The sequence below is a fragment of the Phyllobates terribilis genome, unplaced genomic scaffold (genome assembly GCF_046119375.1).
Source record: "Phyllobates terribilis strain yellow unplaced genomic scaffold, ASM4611937v1 Scaffold_5__5_contigs__length_657084704, whole genome shotgun sequence".
Taxonomy (NCBI): Eukaryota; Metazoa; Chordata; class Amphibia; order Anura; family Dendrobatidae; genus Phyllobates; species Phyllobates terribilis.
In genome coordinates this window covers 50,871,453-50,886,246 of record NW_027362765.1, presented here as the reverse complement: position 1 = coordinate 50,886,246, position 14,794 = coordinate 50,871,453, and the positions used below count along the sequence as shown (strand labels likewise).

At 47.4% G+C, this 14,794-nt stretch overlaps 1 protein-coding gene across 1 annotated transcript in view; it reads right to left on the bottom strand.

The window, feature by feature from the left end:
• Positions 1-303: 303 nt before the first annotated feature.
• LOC141271928 (oocyte zinc finger protein XlCOF8.4-like) overlaps positions 304-14,794 on the bottom strand; it is a 55,888-nt gene continuing 41,397 nt past the window's right edge. The window contains exon 7 of the mRNA XM_073682176.1: positions 304-809. Within this exon, the coding sequence (XP_073538277.1) occupies positions 304-809 (506 nt within the window). The remainder of the gene's footprint in view (positions 810-14,794) is intronic.

Below are 14,794 nucleotides of genomic sequence, written 5' to 3'. Positions count from 1 at the left end.
AATTCTCTGATGCGCAATAAGACATGGTTTATGGCTAAAACATTTCCCACATTCTGAACATGAAAATGGCTTCTCCCCTGTGTGAATTCTCAGATGCGCAATAAGATGTGATTTTTGGCCAAAATATTTTCCACATTCTGAACATGAAAATGGCTTCTACCCGGTGTGAATTCTCTGATGCCTAACAAGAACTGAATTCTGATGAAAACATTTTCCACATTCTGAACATGAAAATGGCTTCTCCCCGGTGTGAATTCTCTGATGCACAGTAAGGTGTGATTTGTAGCCAAAACATCTGCCACATTATGAACATGGAAATGGCTTCTCCCCTGTGTGAATTCTCTGATGCGCAGTAAGATGTGATTTTTGGCCAAAACATTTTCCACATTCTGAACATGAAAACGGCTTCTCCCCTGTGTGAATTCTCTGATGCCTAACAAGAACTGAATGCTGGGAAAAAAATTTGCTACATTCTGAACATGGAAATGGCCTCTCCCCAGTGTGAATTCTCTCATGTTTCACAAGATTTGATTTAATTTTAAAACAACTGCCACATTCTGAACATGAAAATGGTCTTTCTTCTTTGTACATTTTTTCATTTTCAACACTGCTTTGGTGATGATTATCTTGTTTAACAGTATGTAATGAATTAGTAGATAGGACTTGTTGAAAATGATCAGATGACAAATCTTTGCTTTGAAGGGTTGAAAGTATAGCTGGAAGGAATAAATTCATTTCATGCACATCTTCTATCATGCCACGATCATCTGAAGATATCAGATGTCCTTCTGAGCTTCTAGCATAGTCTTCTGCCAAGAAAAAAATCTGGTATTACATTTTTAAATTTCTAAACATTTCTAAATTAAAATTTCAATATAAATTGCAAAACATGTAGCAAATTTCCTATTAATACCTGACGCCCCCAACTACATTGGAGGAAAATCCCCCAAACTCTGCAATTTGGGCAGAATGGACTATACTTCTAACGTGTATAAATAGAATATATTGAATTTCCTAATATTTTGTTCTCATGGAAAATAAGCCACCAGAGATGTCTGGTAGAGACTTGATTCAAAACCAAAATTACATGCATGGTGAAGTTGAGGGAGGTAACTGTTCGCCCAACAAGCATTTGTCCAACAGCTATGCAAGAAGTGTGAGCACTAATCACAAAACAAATCACTATCCAACAATAGAATCTCAGCGCAAAGACTTAGGTATGTCTTGTGTAATGCAGCGGCTTGCTGCATTGCTAAAATGTCCAGGGGGTGTGTTCTGGCTGACCATTTACCTCCCCCTCAGGTGACTGATCACATGACTGTGACATCATCACAGGTCCTGTGTGCACAAAAGGATATATAAATCCTGGTGGTGTTTGAAACAGAGAGAGAGAGGCCTGGTGAAGCCTGGAAGGCAGAGGCTGGATCCCTGTGTTTGAGAAACCAGTAGCCTTGGAAGGCACGTGGCCCGGAGGCCACATCTGGGAAGCCTTAAAGTCACAGCGGTGGCAGAACCCAGCTGACAGAAGCAGCTGAGACCCGGCAAAGGTAAATCGGCGCTATAAGTGAATATTATTGCTGTACCTTGCTGAAGTCTGTATTTGAAGCCAAGCGGGCATAGCTGCCACTGAAAAGGCTCTAGGATACATGTGTAACATTCCTGCGAGCCACTGAGATGGACTATGTTATGTGCGGTTTATGATGTGTAATAAACTGCTGGACTACATGTTACTGGAAAACGTTGCATGTGTGCTTTAATTAATCCGGTGAAGTGAGTACCCCCAGCGTGATGAATAGAGCTACCTTACATGTGGTTGGAGAATGCGGGCAACTGCAGCCTGGTTGCTAGGGGTAATGGCACAGGACGACGAATGTGGATACAAGCATCTTGCTGTAGCTCGGCGGGGTCACTTAGATTAAAGCATCTGGCTGTAACTCGGCGGGGTTACGAAAATTGTCATCGCACTCAAACCTGGTTTGCTGTGGCTCGGCGGGGTCACGAAGATTAAAGCATCTGGCTGTAACTCGGCGGGGTTACGAAAATTGTCGTCGCACTCAAACCTGGTTTCCTGTGGCTTGGTGGGCCACAAAATTTTTCCGGGGGAGAGCGGTGTGAAGTGTCTAGTGTGAACAGTGTACTGCGATGGCTATGAATGGAGCAGTATCCCCAGACGGAAGGGAGAAGTGGTTAGATGTCCAGCTGCAAACGCTCTTCAGCAAAATAGAGGTTCCTGAAGAAATGCAGGAGCAGATAAAGAGGGCTGTGAAGGGAGCAGCAGATGAGACTGAAGCTGTTGAACGATTAAAGTGCCTGTTAAAATCGCAGCAGCAGGCATGTGAGAAACAACAGCTAGTATTTGAGAAACGACAACAGGACTCACAACGGGCATTTGAGAAACGACAACAGTTCTTGGTACAGGAAGGGCAGGAGCTGTTGGCCCTTTACAGAATGGCTGTTGCGGACCATGTCTTGAGTTCTCCTGTGGCACCGGCACTATCCCAGAGTGCCCAGGGAGGTAGTAAGAGATGTTGTGAACTGGGTCCTAAGACTATTGCTGGTTTTTATTGTAAAAATCCCCCTACAGGTGTGGGTGTCCAAAAGGGGCGGAGTCTAAAAAGGGGGCAGAGTTTCAAAAGAGCGTGGAGTATAGAAAACCAAAATTGGTTACTGGTTGTGGGTTGGTACTGCCTAAAAATAACAATTTGACCGTTGATAACGGGGTAGCTCCAGTAGAAGGGGTTGACGTCAAAGCGGGAGGTGACTTGTTGGTCCACAACACCATGGGGAGTGACACAGACCCCATAGCTGACGGTGACACTACGAAAGTAGAAAGAGAGTTCAGTCAGGAGGAGCTAGATGAGGTGAGAAAGTCCCCTCTCGTCATCGACGGCGCAAGGGCCACAAAAAGGTTGCTCCTGTAGACTTTGCTGAAAGGGCAAATAAAGAAAATGCAATGTTTTGTGCCTTTATTTCGAATGTGGATCCTCCTGAGATCAGGAGGGAAGAGGATGTGATGTTGCCAGTAGCAACCTCCGGTACAGTATCAGACAACAATGAAGATAAGGAGGAAGAGTTGGATGCAGTTCTGCAGATTAGTTACAAGAAGGATGATCTACTGAGACAGAAGTATCAGGAACCAACAGCCCTGAAGGAGTAGGTGGTCAATCCTGACCAAGAGCTGGAGCTTGTCAGGCAGCAGTATCAGAGTGACGTGCAGCAACTAAAGAAAAACATGGAGAACGTGTCCTCAGACCAGCTGAGCCTGGAGTCTGAACAGCAGAAAATAAATCAGGTTGTGAGGAACTTGCAGCGAGAACTGGAGGAAAGCAGCGAGGAAATCAACAAATGGAAGGAAAAGTTCCAGAAAAATAAAGAGGAGGTTTTTTAGTTGGAGCTTGAAAAGCGGAGTTTGAAGAGGAGCTGTGCTAGATGAAGGATCGTTTCTCCCTGGTACAATTAGAGCTATCTGCCTTAAAAGAGGCGCTGCAGGATGAAGTGTCTCGACGTGATCAAAACCTAGCACGACTGCGCGAACAGTTCAACCGGGAGCTGTGTGAATCCAAGAAGGAGTATGGTGAACTCAGTAAAGATCTGAAACAAATTAAGAGAGACTATGAGGATCTCCTCAAGGTTAAGGAAAAACTAGAGGATGATAAGGCGGATGCAGAGCACATGCGCCGAGTGATTGAGACCACTCTACAGGACACCCGGGATGAGAATGATCATCTTCGCAGAAAGATCCCAGGACTGGAAGCTCAGGGGAAGGAGCTGCAGACGTTCTGTGATGATCTCCACAGGGCAGAGACATGCCTTAAGGATAGAATCTACAAGATGGAGGAGTCTATCGAAGAAGATAAGTATGAAATGAAAGTGGTCAAGACGAGAATTTTTGCTGTGAGTCAGCTCAGGGGAAGCACACAGGGTGAAGAAGCTGAAAGTCAGTTATCCCTGAAACCTGAGCCAGAGGATTATTTGGAGACCACTGGTGAGACAGAAACGTCTCAGTATAAGTGCCTCATAGATGTACCCAAAGATTTGAGAGAAGAATGCACCAGAGAGTCAGTGCATGAAGAGTTTAAGAAGGCCGTGGGAGCCTGTAAGGTGTATTCGACCTCAGAAGCTAAATAGCTGGTGGTCCTATCCACGACCGAAGTCACAGTGAAGAGGGTGGCTATCCTAAGTGACATACACTGGCGATGTATTCGCACGAAGCGGTTTGTCTGGTTGAAGACAGAACAAGCCATTAGACAACTGGAGCTTATGAGAAAAGCGCAAAGTCTGTGGGAAGAAGTCATCCGGGTGCCTCATGCTCTGCTAAGAAAGCTCATTGGGAGAAATGGTCAAGCCATGCAAATGATGGTAAAGAAGTCTGGTGTGATGAAAGTAAGCAGTCCACGTGATCGCCAGGACTGGATACCAGATGAAGACGGCATGGTGTCATTCTCCGCTGTAGGAATGGAAGAAAGTCTTGCATATATACGCATGCTGATGGAGTACCGAGTGACCTACCTGCGAGAGGTAGAACAGTTGAATCTCACCAGACTGCGAATGGAAAGACAGCATCGTCTGAGCAGCAGAAAACGGCAGCCGTCTATAAATTGTGAGACCAGGCAGAGAAAGGGCCCTTCAAATAATAGGACGGCTACAGTAGAAGTTAGAGACCTTTGAAGATGTCCTGAGGATAGTGGGCGTGAGTTTAGAGGTAGTGAGACCTCCAGTAACTCAGGTCTGAGAGGCCCATACAAACGATCCAATAGAGTAAGCGACAGCACGAAGTCAGACCTGACCGTAGATACAAGGGCAAGTAAGTCACACTGCTGTATTGACCGCTAGGAGCGGGGGAGGTCTGACAAGGTTACGACTGACCGCTGGGAGCTTGGGAGGTCTGACAAGGTTACGACTCGGAAATGTGACTTAACGAAGTTAGTGACAATGACAGATGGTAGGTTCCTAAGGAATGGGATAATGTTGATGACTAATGTTCCAGAGGCTGAGCAGCGCAATTGTCAAGTACATTGTCTCTGTGTGAACCGTGGGTTATAATGTGATTGTGTATACTATGTTTTCAACCCCACAAGTTTGAACAGACGCGGGGGGATATGTAATGCAGCAGCTTGCTGCATTGCTAAAATGTCCAGGGGGAGTGTTCTGGCTGACCATTCACCTCCCCCTCAGGTGACTGATCACATGTCTGTGACATCATCACAGGTCCTGTGTGCACAAAAGGATATATAAATCCTGGTAGTTTTTGAAACAGAGAGAGAGAGACCTGGTGAAGCCTGGAAGGCAGAGGCTGGATCCCCGTGTTTGAGATACCAGTAGCCTTGGAAGGCACATGGCCCGGAAGCCACATCTGGGAAGCCTTAAAGCCACAGCGGTGGCAGAACCGAGCTGACAGAAGCAGCTGAGACCCGGCAAAGGTAAATCGGCGCTATAAGTGAATATTGTTGCTGTACCTTGCTGAAGTCTGTATTTGAAGCCAAGCAGGCATAGCTGCCACTGAAAAGGCACCGGGAAACATGTGTAACATTCCTGCGAGCTACTGAGATGGACTATGTTATGTGCGCTTTATGATGTGTAATAAACTGCTGGACTACATGTTACCAGAAAACGTTGCATGTGTGCTTTAATTGATCCGGTGAAGCGAGTACCCCCAGCGTGATGAATAGCGCTACCATACACTTGTTAGACCACCATGAATTTCAGCTCTGATTTCCAACTCTTTGCTGAAGCCAGAATCTTCATTGTTTCATGTTTCAGTGTGCCTGTGATCACTGTGTTCCCAGGAAAGACACAAAGGGACTTTTGAGTCAACTTCTGTCAGTCTTAGGCTATGTTCACTAGTGTTGAGCCACCCCCGTAGTGTTCGAGTTCGGTTCGGTTCGTCGAACACCCGTGTGTTCGCCGAACTGTTCGTCGAACTGTTCGTCGAACACCTTCGAACACCGTTAAAACCAATGGCAGGCAAACAAAAACACATAGAAACACATAGAAAACACCTTCAAAGGTGTCCAAAAGCTGACAAACTGCTCAGAAGACACAACTAACACATGGAAAAGTGACAAGTACATATAGTCATGCGAAAAGAAAAGAGGTGGAGGAGTAAAAGGAGGGGGAGACACAGATATAGGCATGTCATGCCCTTCTAAAATCCAAAAAGTGAGAAGCCGACACGGCCAGTCCGTTCCTGCCTGTGCCACCTCTGTGTCGCCGGGTTTGTGCCAGAGCCGCGGTGGACCCTGACGGCCAGCCCCCCTATCCCAATACTGGTGCCTGTCCGCCGGTGGGTCGAGGCCCCCCACGGTGGGGGGGGGAGCAACATCTGCAGAAGAAAGACCATCTTCCAGCCAAACTAAGATGTCGACTTCTTTTCGTGGACAATGTGATACGATCCCATTCTTACGGACACGCCCATCGCTACAAATTCTAGATGAGGCACAAAAACAGCAGGTGCTTCAACGGATATCAAGTGCTCCTTCAAGTGGGCTCTCCATCACCTCAATTTCAACATCACAAATACTCCAGTCCTCAGAGGTGTCACCCCAATCGCACTTGCTTCCTCACAGCTCCCAAGTCTCCAGCTGCCCGTCTGAGTATGGGGTAACACAGATGGCTGAGTCTGCCCAGCTGTTTACTCATACTATAGCCTGGGAAACGGAGGTCTGCTCCAGAGCTTCTGTTAATCCAGATGAGGAAATGATCTGATCCGATGCCCAGAATCTTTATAAGTTGGATCCAGGACCAGATGAAGAAGGTTCTGAGCATAATGTAGACCCTTGTTCCCAAACTGTAACTCCTGTTGGTGGAGACAATGATGAAGACGATGATGAGACTCAAATACCTGATTGGAGCGACAACTTGACTTTTCGGTCAGGGCAGGAAGAGGTTGGCTCTGAGGGCGACGGGTGTGATAACACACAGGGTGATGATGACGAGGTTGGAGATCCCACTTACTGTCAACCCACAGTCAGACAGTCGATGAGGTCAGCAGAGGAGGTGGAGGAGGATGTGACTAGCCCTGGGGATGGGGATGACTCGGTACCCGGGCATTTGCCTGGCCTTGGGGATGTCGCGGTGGTCGGCTCCCTGGCCCGTACCCTGGGGTCTCTCTTTAAAAGGGTGGATAATTGTTAATTTTATAAGAGTTCATGACGCCACCTGTGGTATCTGGTGACAAGCACCAGCGCTGCAGCAGTCCACTGAGGCCGGTGATCAGGCAGCTCGATGGTATAGCTCCCCACAGGTGGAGCTAGGTCTCAGGGCAGCGTATGCAGGGGGAATGCAGGACAGGCGAGACGCAGCTGGGTCAGAGCAAGAACGGGAACGGACACGGTAGTCACTTCAGTACCTTTTACTGGTGGAAATTCAGGCACATCCCAGAGCACTGTAGGGTGAAGGGTGCATATCAGGATCCTCCCCAATGAGCGGGTGTAGGGCCTCCTGTTTCTTGCCTCTGCGTAGTAAGTTTCTGACCTGCCTGGAGCTAGGCCTAACTTTGTCTCTGTCCTGCGCTGGCTGACCTTGTGGTAGGGCCTTCTCTTGGAGTTCACGCTCCCAGTATGCGGGGCCTAAGCGTCTCCTGGCTCTGTTACATATCAGCACCTTAGCGATCCTGGGACTTGTAGTTCTCCAGGGATTCCGGTTATGCCTTACTGGGTCATAGAGATACCGGTAAGCTCGGATCCTGTGTCCGGTAAATGCTTCGGGGTGAGCTGGTTAAGCTCCTCTGCCCCTTATGTACTAACTCGCCACTCGCCTTCGGCCTACTCGGGCCCTCACTAGGCTATACACACTAACGGCAGCTTGCCGCGCTTCACTGATCTTACGGCACCGGCACACCTTAAGCTCTATCTGGGCTCCCTGAATCTAGCAAGCAGGAGCCTCGTGCTCCACTGCTGAACTATTAGCTGCGTTCTCTAGACTAGACTGAGCTCCACTGCAGACTGACCTCTCTTAGGCTTCTCTACTGCAGGAACTCTTCAGAGGAACTGAACTGCCTAGCTCCACCTTCCCTATTTATATCCCTAACGGGCTCCCTCTGCTGGTCTGAGGTGGAAGGTGGAGATGTGTGAATGTTTATGGGGGCCTCTTGTGGAGGATTCCATCAATGCACTCTTGTAGGATCTGTGATACCAAGCGCAGCGGGGCATCACAGATGCTATTGACGACGAGGTTAGGTTGCGCCTTCCTGAACAGAGACGGAGTACTGGAAGCACGTCAACAACTGCATCCTCAACCACAACTCTGCCTCTGACCACAAGTCGTAGTGGCTCTTCAGGTCACATGGGCTCTAAGCCTTGCATAGCCTGGGCATTTATTCAGATTGATAAGGATGACCCAACTCGTGTTATCTGTAATATTTGTCAGCAAAAGCTAAGTAGAGGCCAAAAAATACATAGTTTGAGTACTTCATGCATGTACCGTCACATGGATATGAAGCATAAGTTGCAGTGGGAAGCTCACTGTGCTACAATGCGGCCTAGCCGGCTGGGCCAACCACCGTCTGCCCCATCTTGTGCATCCGCAGCCTCTTCATCCTCTGTGACTGGGGGGACAGCAGTCACACATGTTTTTGGACGCAGACCTGCCACCTCTTTACCCGCAACAGCCAGTGTGATTGGCAGGTCGTCAGTTCATTGGGAAGTGGAAACACCTGCTGGTGTTGAGCGCTCTCCGACATCGAGAGCACCACCTTTGGATCAAGGCAACCTAACATGTCCGCCTGCATCTTCCTCACAGACCGGCAGTTGCCGGGGACACCCTACTCAACACCATCTAAGCACAACAGCCAGCCCTCGGTCCCTCAGATGTGGAAAAGTAAAAGACCATTTCCTCCTAGCCATGAGAAAGCTAAGAGGTTGAATTTCACCATCTGCAAGCTGTTGGCTACAGAAATGCTGCCTTTCCACCTGGAGGACACAGAGGATTTTCAAGACCTTATGTCCGTCACAGTGCCCCAGTACCAGATGTCCAGTCGGCACTACTTCTCAAAGAAAGGTGTGCCTGCGCTCCACTAGCATGTCGCACACAACATCACCGCTTCTTTGAGAAACTCTGTGTGTGACAGGGTGCACTTCACCACAGACACTTGGACGAGAAGGCATGGACAGGGGCGTTACATGTCGCTGACTGGGCACTGGGTAACTATGGTGATAGCAGGTCAAGGGGCTGCTGTCCAAGTCTTACCGTCCCCACGAGTTGTGTGTTAATCCTCTTTATCTCGAACTTCCTCCACTGCTTCTGCCTCCTCAACCTCCTCTCGGTCCTCCACCTGCACCCAAAGCCTGTCTGGTAATGCCACCTGCTTTCTAACTGCGCAGAAGGAATCCTGCACACCTCCTTACTATGCTGGCAGCAGGGCTCAACGTCATCAGTGTTTACTTTGAAATGTCTGGGAAATGTGAGTCACACAGCTGAGGAGTTTTGGTCAGCTCTGGAGACCCAGTTTCATGAAAGGTTGTCTCCACTGGACCTGCAACCAGGGAAAGCCATGTGCGACAATGCTGCAAACCTGGGTGCGGCACTTCGCCGGGGCAATGTCACACACGTGCCTTGTATGGCTCACATGTTGAACCTGGTTGTCCAGCAATTTTTAGCCCACTATCCCGGACTAGATGGCCTTCTGCAGAGTGCACGGTCGCTGTGTGCTCACTTCCGCCATTCGCATCCCGCAGTTCAACGACTTACATCTCTACAGAAGTCGTTGGGCCTGCCAGTTCACCGGCTGAAATGCGATGTGCCGACACGGTGGAATTCAACTCTGCACATGTTGCAGCGACTGTGGCAGCACCGACAAGCCCTGGTGCAATACGTTCTGACGTATAGCCTGGGCCAACGAGATCCAGAGGTGGGGCAAATCACGCTGGAGGAGTGGTCTCAGATCAGGGACCTATGCACCCTTCTGCACAGTCTTGAAATGGCGACGAAGATGTTTAGTGCTGACGATGCCATTATCAGCATGACTATTACGGTGATTTACATGCTGGAGCACATGTTAAACAGAATTCGGAGTCAGGTGGTGGGACAAGAGGAGGTGGAGGAAGTAGAGGAGGAGTCGTATGCGGAAGGGATAACATCTCCAAGGTCCAGACGGTTGGCAGCACCAAGGCGGCAGGCATGGGAGGGTGGGGGAGAGGGATTAACCAGGGCGCATGGTAGCAGCCAAACTGTTGAGGAAGGTGCAGGAGCCGAGGAAGAAGTGGAGGACGAACTGGCAATGAGCATGGAAGACTCATCAGATGAGGGAGACCTTGATCACATTTCTGTTGTGCGAGGTTGGAGGGAGAGGGCAGAGGAAGGAAGCATGATTCTTACCTCGCTACCAACACAACAAGGACTTGGTCCTTCTGGATGCGCAAGACACATGAGTGCCTTCTTGCTGCACTACCTGCAACATGACCCTCGGATTGTCAGAATTCGAAGTAATCCCGACTACTGGGTTGCCACACTCTTAGATCCCCGGTACAAAAGTATATTTGCCGAAATAATTCCTGCCATAAAAAGGTATTGACGAATGCAGGAGTATCTGTTGCAGAATCTTACATGTGCTTTTCCACAAAACACCAGTGGTGCACGTAGTGAATCTCACAGTTCTAACTTGCCAACGGTGGGACTGTCGAGTCTTCATCACTCAAACAGTAACAGTAACACAGTATCTGCTGGTAACAGCAATTTTGTGGAATCGTTTCACCACTTTTTTAGACCATCCTTTGCAAGGCCACAGGAGAAGTCTGACACATAGTCAATGCCTAGAGAGGATGGTACAGGAGAATCTCCAAGTGAACATCGCAGCCATGACTGTGTCACTGGACCTTTGCTCATTTTGATATTCCAATCTTGAAAAATCGCCGGAGCTCGCCACTCACGCCTTGGAGATCTTGTCATGCCATGCAGCCAGCGTTCTGTCTGAACGTGTGTTCAGCGCTGCTGGTGGTGTGCTGACAGATAAGCGCACGCGGCTGTCCACTGAGAATGTAGACAGACTCACGTTCATAAAGATGATCAAATCATGGATTCGCAAGGACATTTCTACCCCTGTGTCATCCTTGGGAGACTAAAAGCTTGGGGATTTGGTAAAATCACCTCACCAACCGTTTTAAGCAACAGTGGGGCAATTGATGCCACTTAACCCTAGAACGCATGACCATAAAAATCTACACTTTCACATACCTGGGGCCCTTTAGGCCCGTGTGCAAATAACATGGAATAACTCAAACTCAAATGACAAACAACTATATACATGAAGAATACCTAGAGTTTCAAAATTCTAACTAAAGCAATCTTGCAGAAAATAGAAAACAATTAACTGGGCGGGCCTGCAAGGCCACAGGTATGCGTTCTAGGGTTAAGTGGTGTCTGTGCCACAATTTTGGGAGTCCCCTTGCTGTGTCTTACGTGACGTTGGCATCGTCAATTCCAGGTGGGTTGGGTCGCACCCCCCCCTTTTAACTGTAAGAAACTACATACACTATGGCTTGGGGTAACACAGATGGTTGAGTCTGAAGAGCTGTTTACTCAGAGGTCTGCTCCAAATCTTCAGTGTCTGCTAGTCAGCGTAGAATTTTTAACTGCATCTAGCCTAGGCAATACTTTGGGCGTAGTAGCCCAGCTGCGAAGCAAGCTGCACCGCCTGTGTATCTAATAAGAATTTTTAAATTAATCTAGCCTAGGCAGACTGTGGGGACCCCCAACCAAACCCAGATGCTCAGCCCCCCTACCGCCCCCCTGTCATGGACAACCCAATAATGTAACTCTTACAACTGGATGGGTGAGGATCGGTCACAGCTTTATTAACTCTTTATACTCATTTCATTAGAAAGGCATTTCATTTCTAAAATAATTCAGCTTGTTGCAGCATGCCCTGGGTCCCCACTCCGGCAAGTTGGCCAACAAGTGTAACTCTCCAACATGTCCTTTCTATTTCCAGGCCACGGAGGATCCAGCGTACTCGTATGCAGGACTCTGACCCCCACCCATCACTCTTAACGCTTGTTCCACTCCGTCCTGGAGTCCTGACAGGAATATGTCCAGTCCAATATCTATTAAGTGAACACCGTCGGGCCGTATGAGGCCTGCTTTATCTCCTTCCAATTGTCGGTGTCGTATCACTACACCGCCTCTGTCTCTTCTAAATTTTGCCATCCGAATATTTATTACCCGCCTTGTCCATTCGATGGCCGTGATGTCTCGCGCACCTTGCCATACCGCTATCGGCACAATCTCTGACCATACTATAGCTAATTTTGTGAAAAATTCTCTGAAGCGCTCAGTGTCTAGTTTCATTATTACCATTAGTTATGCGCTCTTGTGATGACCTAGGTTGTTTCCCCCGGCCTGTATAACTAAGATGACCGGACCTCTTGCCTCTCTCCCTACCTTGATTACCTCCATTAGTACCTGTGGCCATAGCAGGCCTCTAATACCTCTCCAGTTGAAATATGTGTTATGAAACTCTAATTTCCTCCCGCCTGGGCGGACTTTCGCCCTTTTTTGTGCCCAATATATATACGAGTGGCCTTACACTCACACTGTTGGCTTAGCGTCACCTGTAAAAGAAACAAACCACGTTAGGATAACAAGTCCGGTCTTATGTATCTCGCCAAACACGTGGATCGCCATCTCCCTATCCTCTGAACTTCCGTTTCTGACAGTCCTGCTCTTGCTGCTTCCGTGGCCGCACCTATGCGGAATGAGTGTGTCCCGTAATCTTTGGGGTGGTTCCCTGCCGATGTTATGCATTTATTAAATATAGCTTGGAACAGGTATCTTGATAATGGCGTTCCATCAATGTGTGATACGAAGAAATTACTTTGTGATCTGATGGTTAGATATGTTTTTACAATTGTTACCCGACTCAGTGTACCGTTTGTGGGTTGTAGAAGTACCCAAGTACCCCTGCCCGCTGGAACCGTTTTCGATTGGTGTATGCGTACACGTATTGAATTATTGGCTATGACTACTTCCTGGTGTAATAAGCGTCCACTGGTGGTAATTTTGGATTGAGGGACTAATTCGCTTATACATAGCGCCCCGAAGAAGGCGATCACAAATGCAGTAGACATTAGTGTTGCTTCAAATTGTGAGTGTCATGTTAATGGTGTTAGGGATAAGATGTGAGAAATCAGTTTTAGTGACACGGGACGGGACGTCTACATTCCTGACTTGGCTGACCCCTTTTCCACCCTTTTATGGATTGTCTGATGATGAATCTTTGTCACATCTCCCCAATTCAGTAGTTGGAAGTGAAATGCTACTCCGGTCAGACACCGCTGCGCTGACGCCCCTGATATGCCCCTCATCATTAGCTGGTGGAGAAATTCTATGGTGACTTGTGATCTGGCTTGTTCACATTGGTCAACCCGTCTGCCTGCTACTAGTCGTGTCCACTCTTCCCGTGCCTTACCGTATGCTTGCCACGTTGACGGGGCAACTGACGCTCTGATTAATGGCATCAACTATTCGCCACTAGATCCCATAGGGAGGGTGGGCAACTGTTGCCCGATGGGTGGGCGTTGTGGAAGAGCTCTGTGAAAATCTGCCAATTGAATTGTTATAAAGCGTTAGCAGCAGCTTTATACCCCTCAGCATAGTGGCTAGCGCGGACCCATACATTGTGTTTTAGGCACAGGAATACTAGTCTGCGTAGTAGGCCTAGCACTGGGAGAGACGATGATGCCATCTTATTAATGCAGTGCGCTAGGCTGGTGTTTTGTGTTATGAAGCGTATATTTTTGTTAGCCAGGCGCGCGCCCCATATTTCTATTGCTACCACTATTGGGAAAAATTATTTTCAGGGCTAGATGCAGCTAAAAATTATTATTAATTTCAAAGCTGGTGGAGCTTGGTATAGATGGCCTAATACAATGAGTCCCACACACTGCTAGAAGCCCAAATATTTTTTCAGAGGTAGATGCAGATAAAAATTATTTTTAATTTGCAACCTGATGGAGGTCAGTATAGATGGACTAATAGAGAAAGTCCCACACACTGCTAGAAGGCCAAATATTTTTTCAGAGCTAGATGCAGATAAAAATTATATTCAATTTGCAACCTGATGGAGGTCAGTATAGATGGACTAATAGAGAAAGTCCCACACACTGCTAGAAGGCCACATATTTTTTCAGAGGTAGATGCAGAAAAAAATATATTCAGTTTGCAACCTGATGGAGGTCTGTATAGATGGATTAATAGAACAAGTCCCACACACAGCTAGAAGCCCAATATTTTTTCAGAGGTAGATGCAGAAAAAAATATATTCAGTTTGCAACCTGATGGAGGTCAGTATAGATGGACTAATACAACAAGTCCCACACACAGCTAGAAGCCCAATATTTTTTCAGAGGTAGATGCAGAAAAAAATATATTCAGTTTGCACCCTGATGGAGGTCTGTATAGATGGATTAATAGAACAAGTCCCACACACAGCTAGAAGCCCAAATATTTTTTCAGAGGTAGATGCAGATAAAAATTATTTTTAATTTGCAACCTGATGGAGGTCAGTATAGATGGACTAATAGAGAAAGTCCCACACACTGCTAGAAGGCCAAATATTTTTTCAGAGCTAGATGCAGATAAAAATTATATTCAATTTGCAACCTGATGGAGGTCAGTATAGATGGACTAATAGAACAAGTCCCACACACAGCTAGAAGCCCAAATATTTTTTCAGAGGTAGATGCAGATAAAAATTATTTTTAATTTGCAACATGATGGAGGTCAGTATAGATGGACTAATAGAGAAAGTCCCACACACTTCTAGAAGGCCAAATATTTTTTCAGAGCTAGATGCAGATAA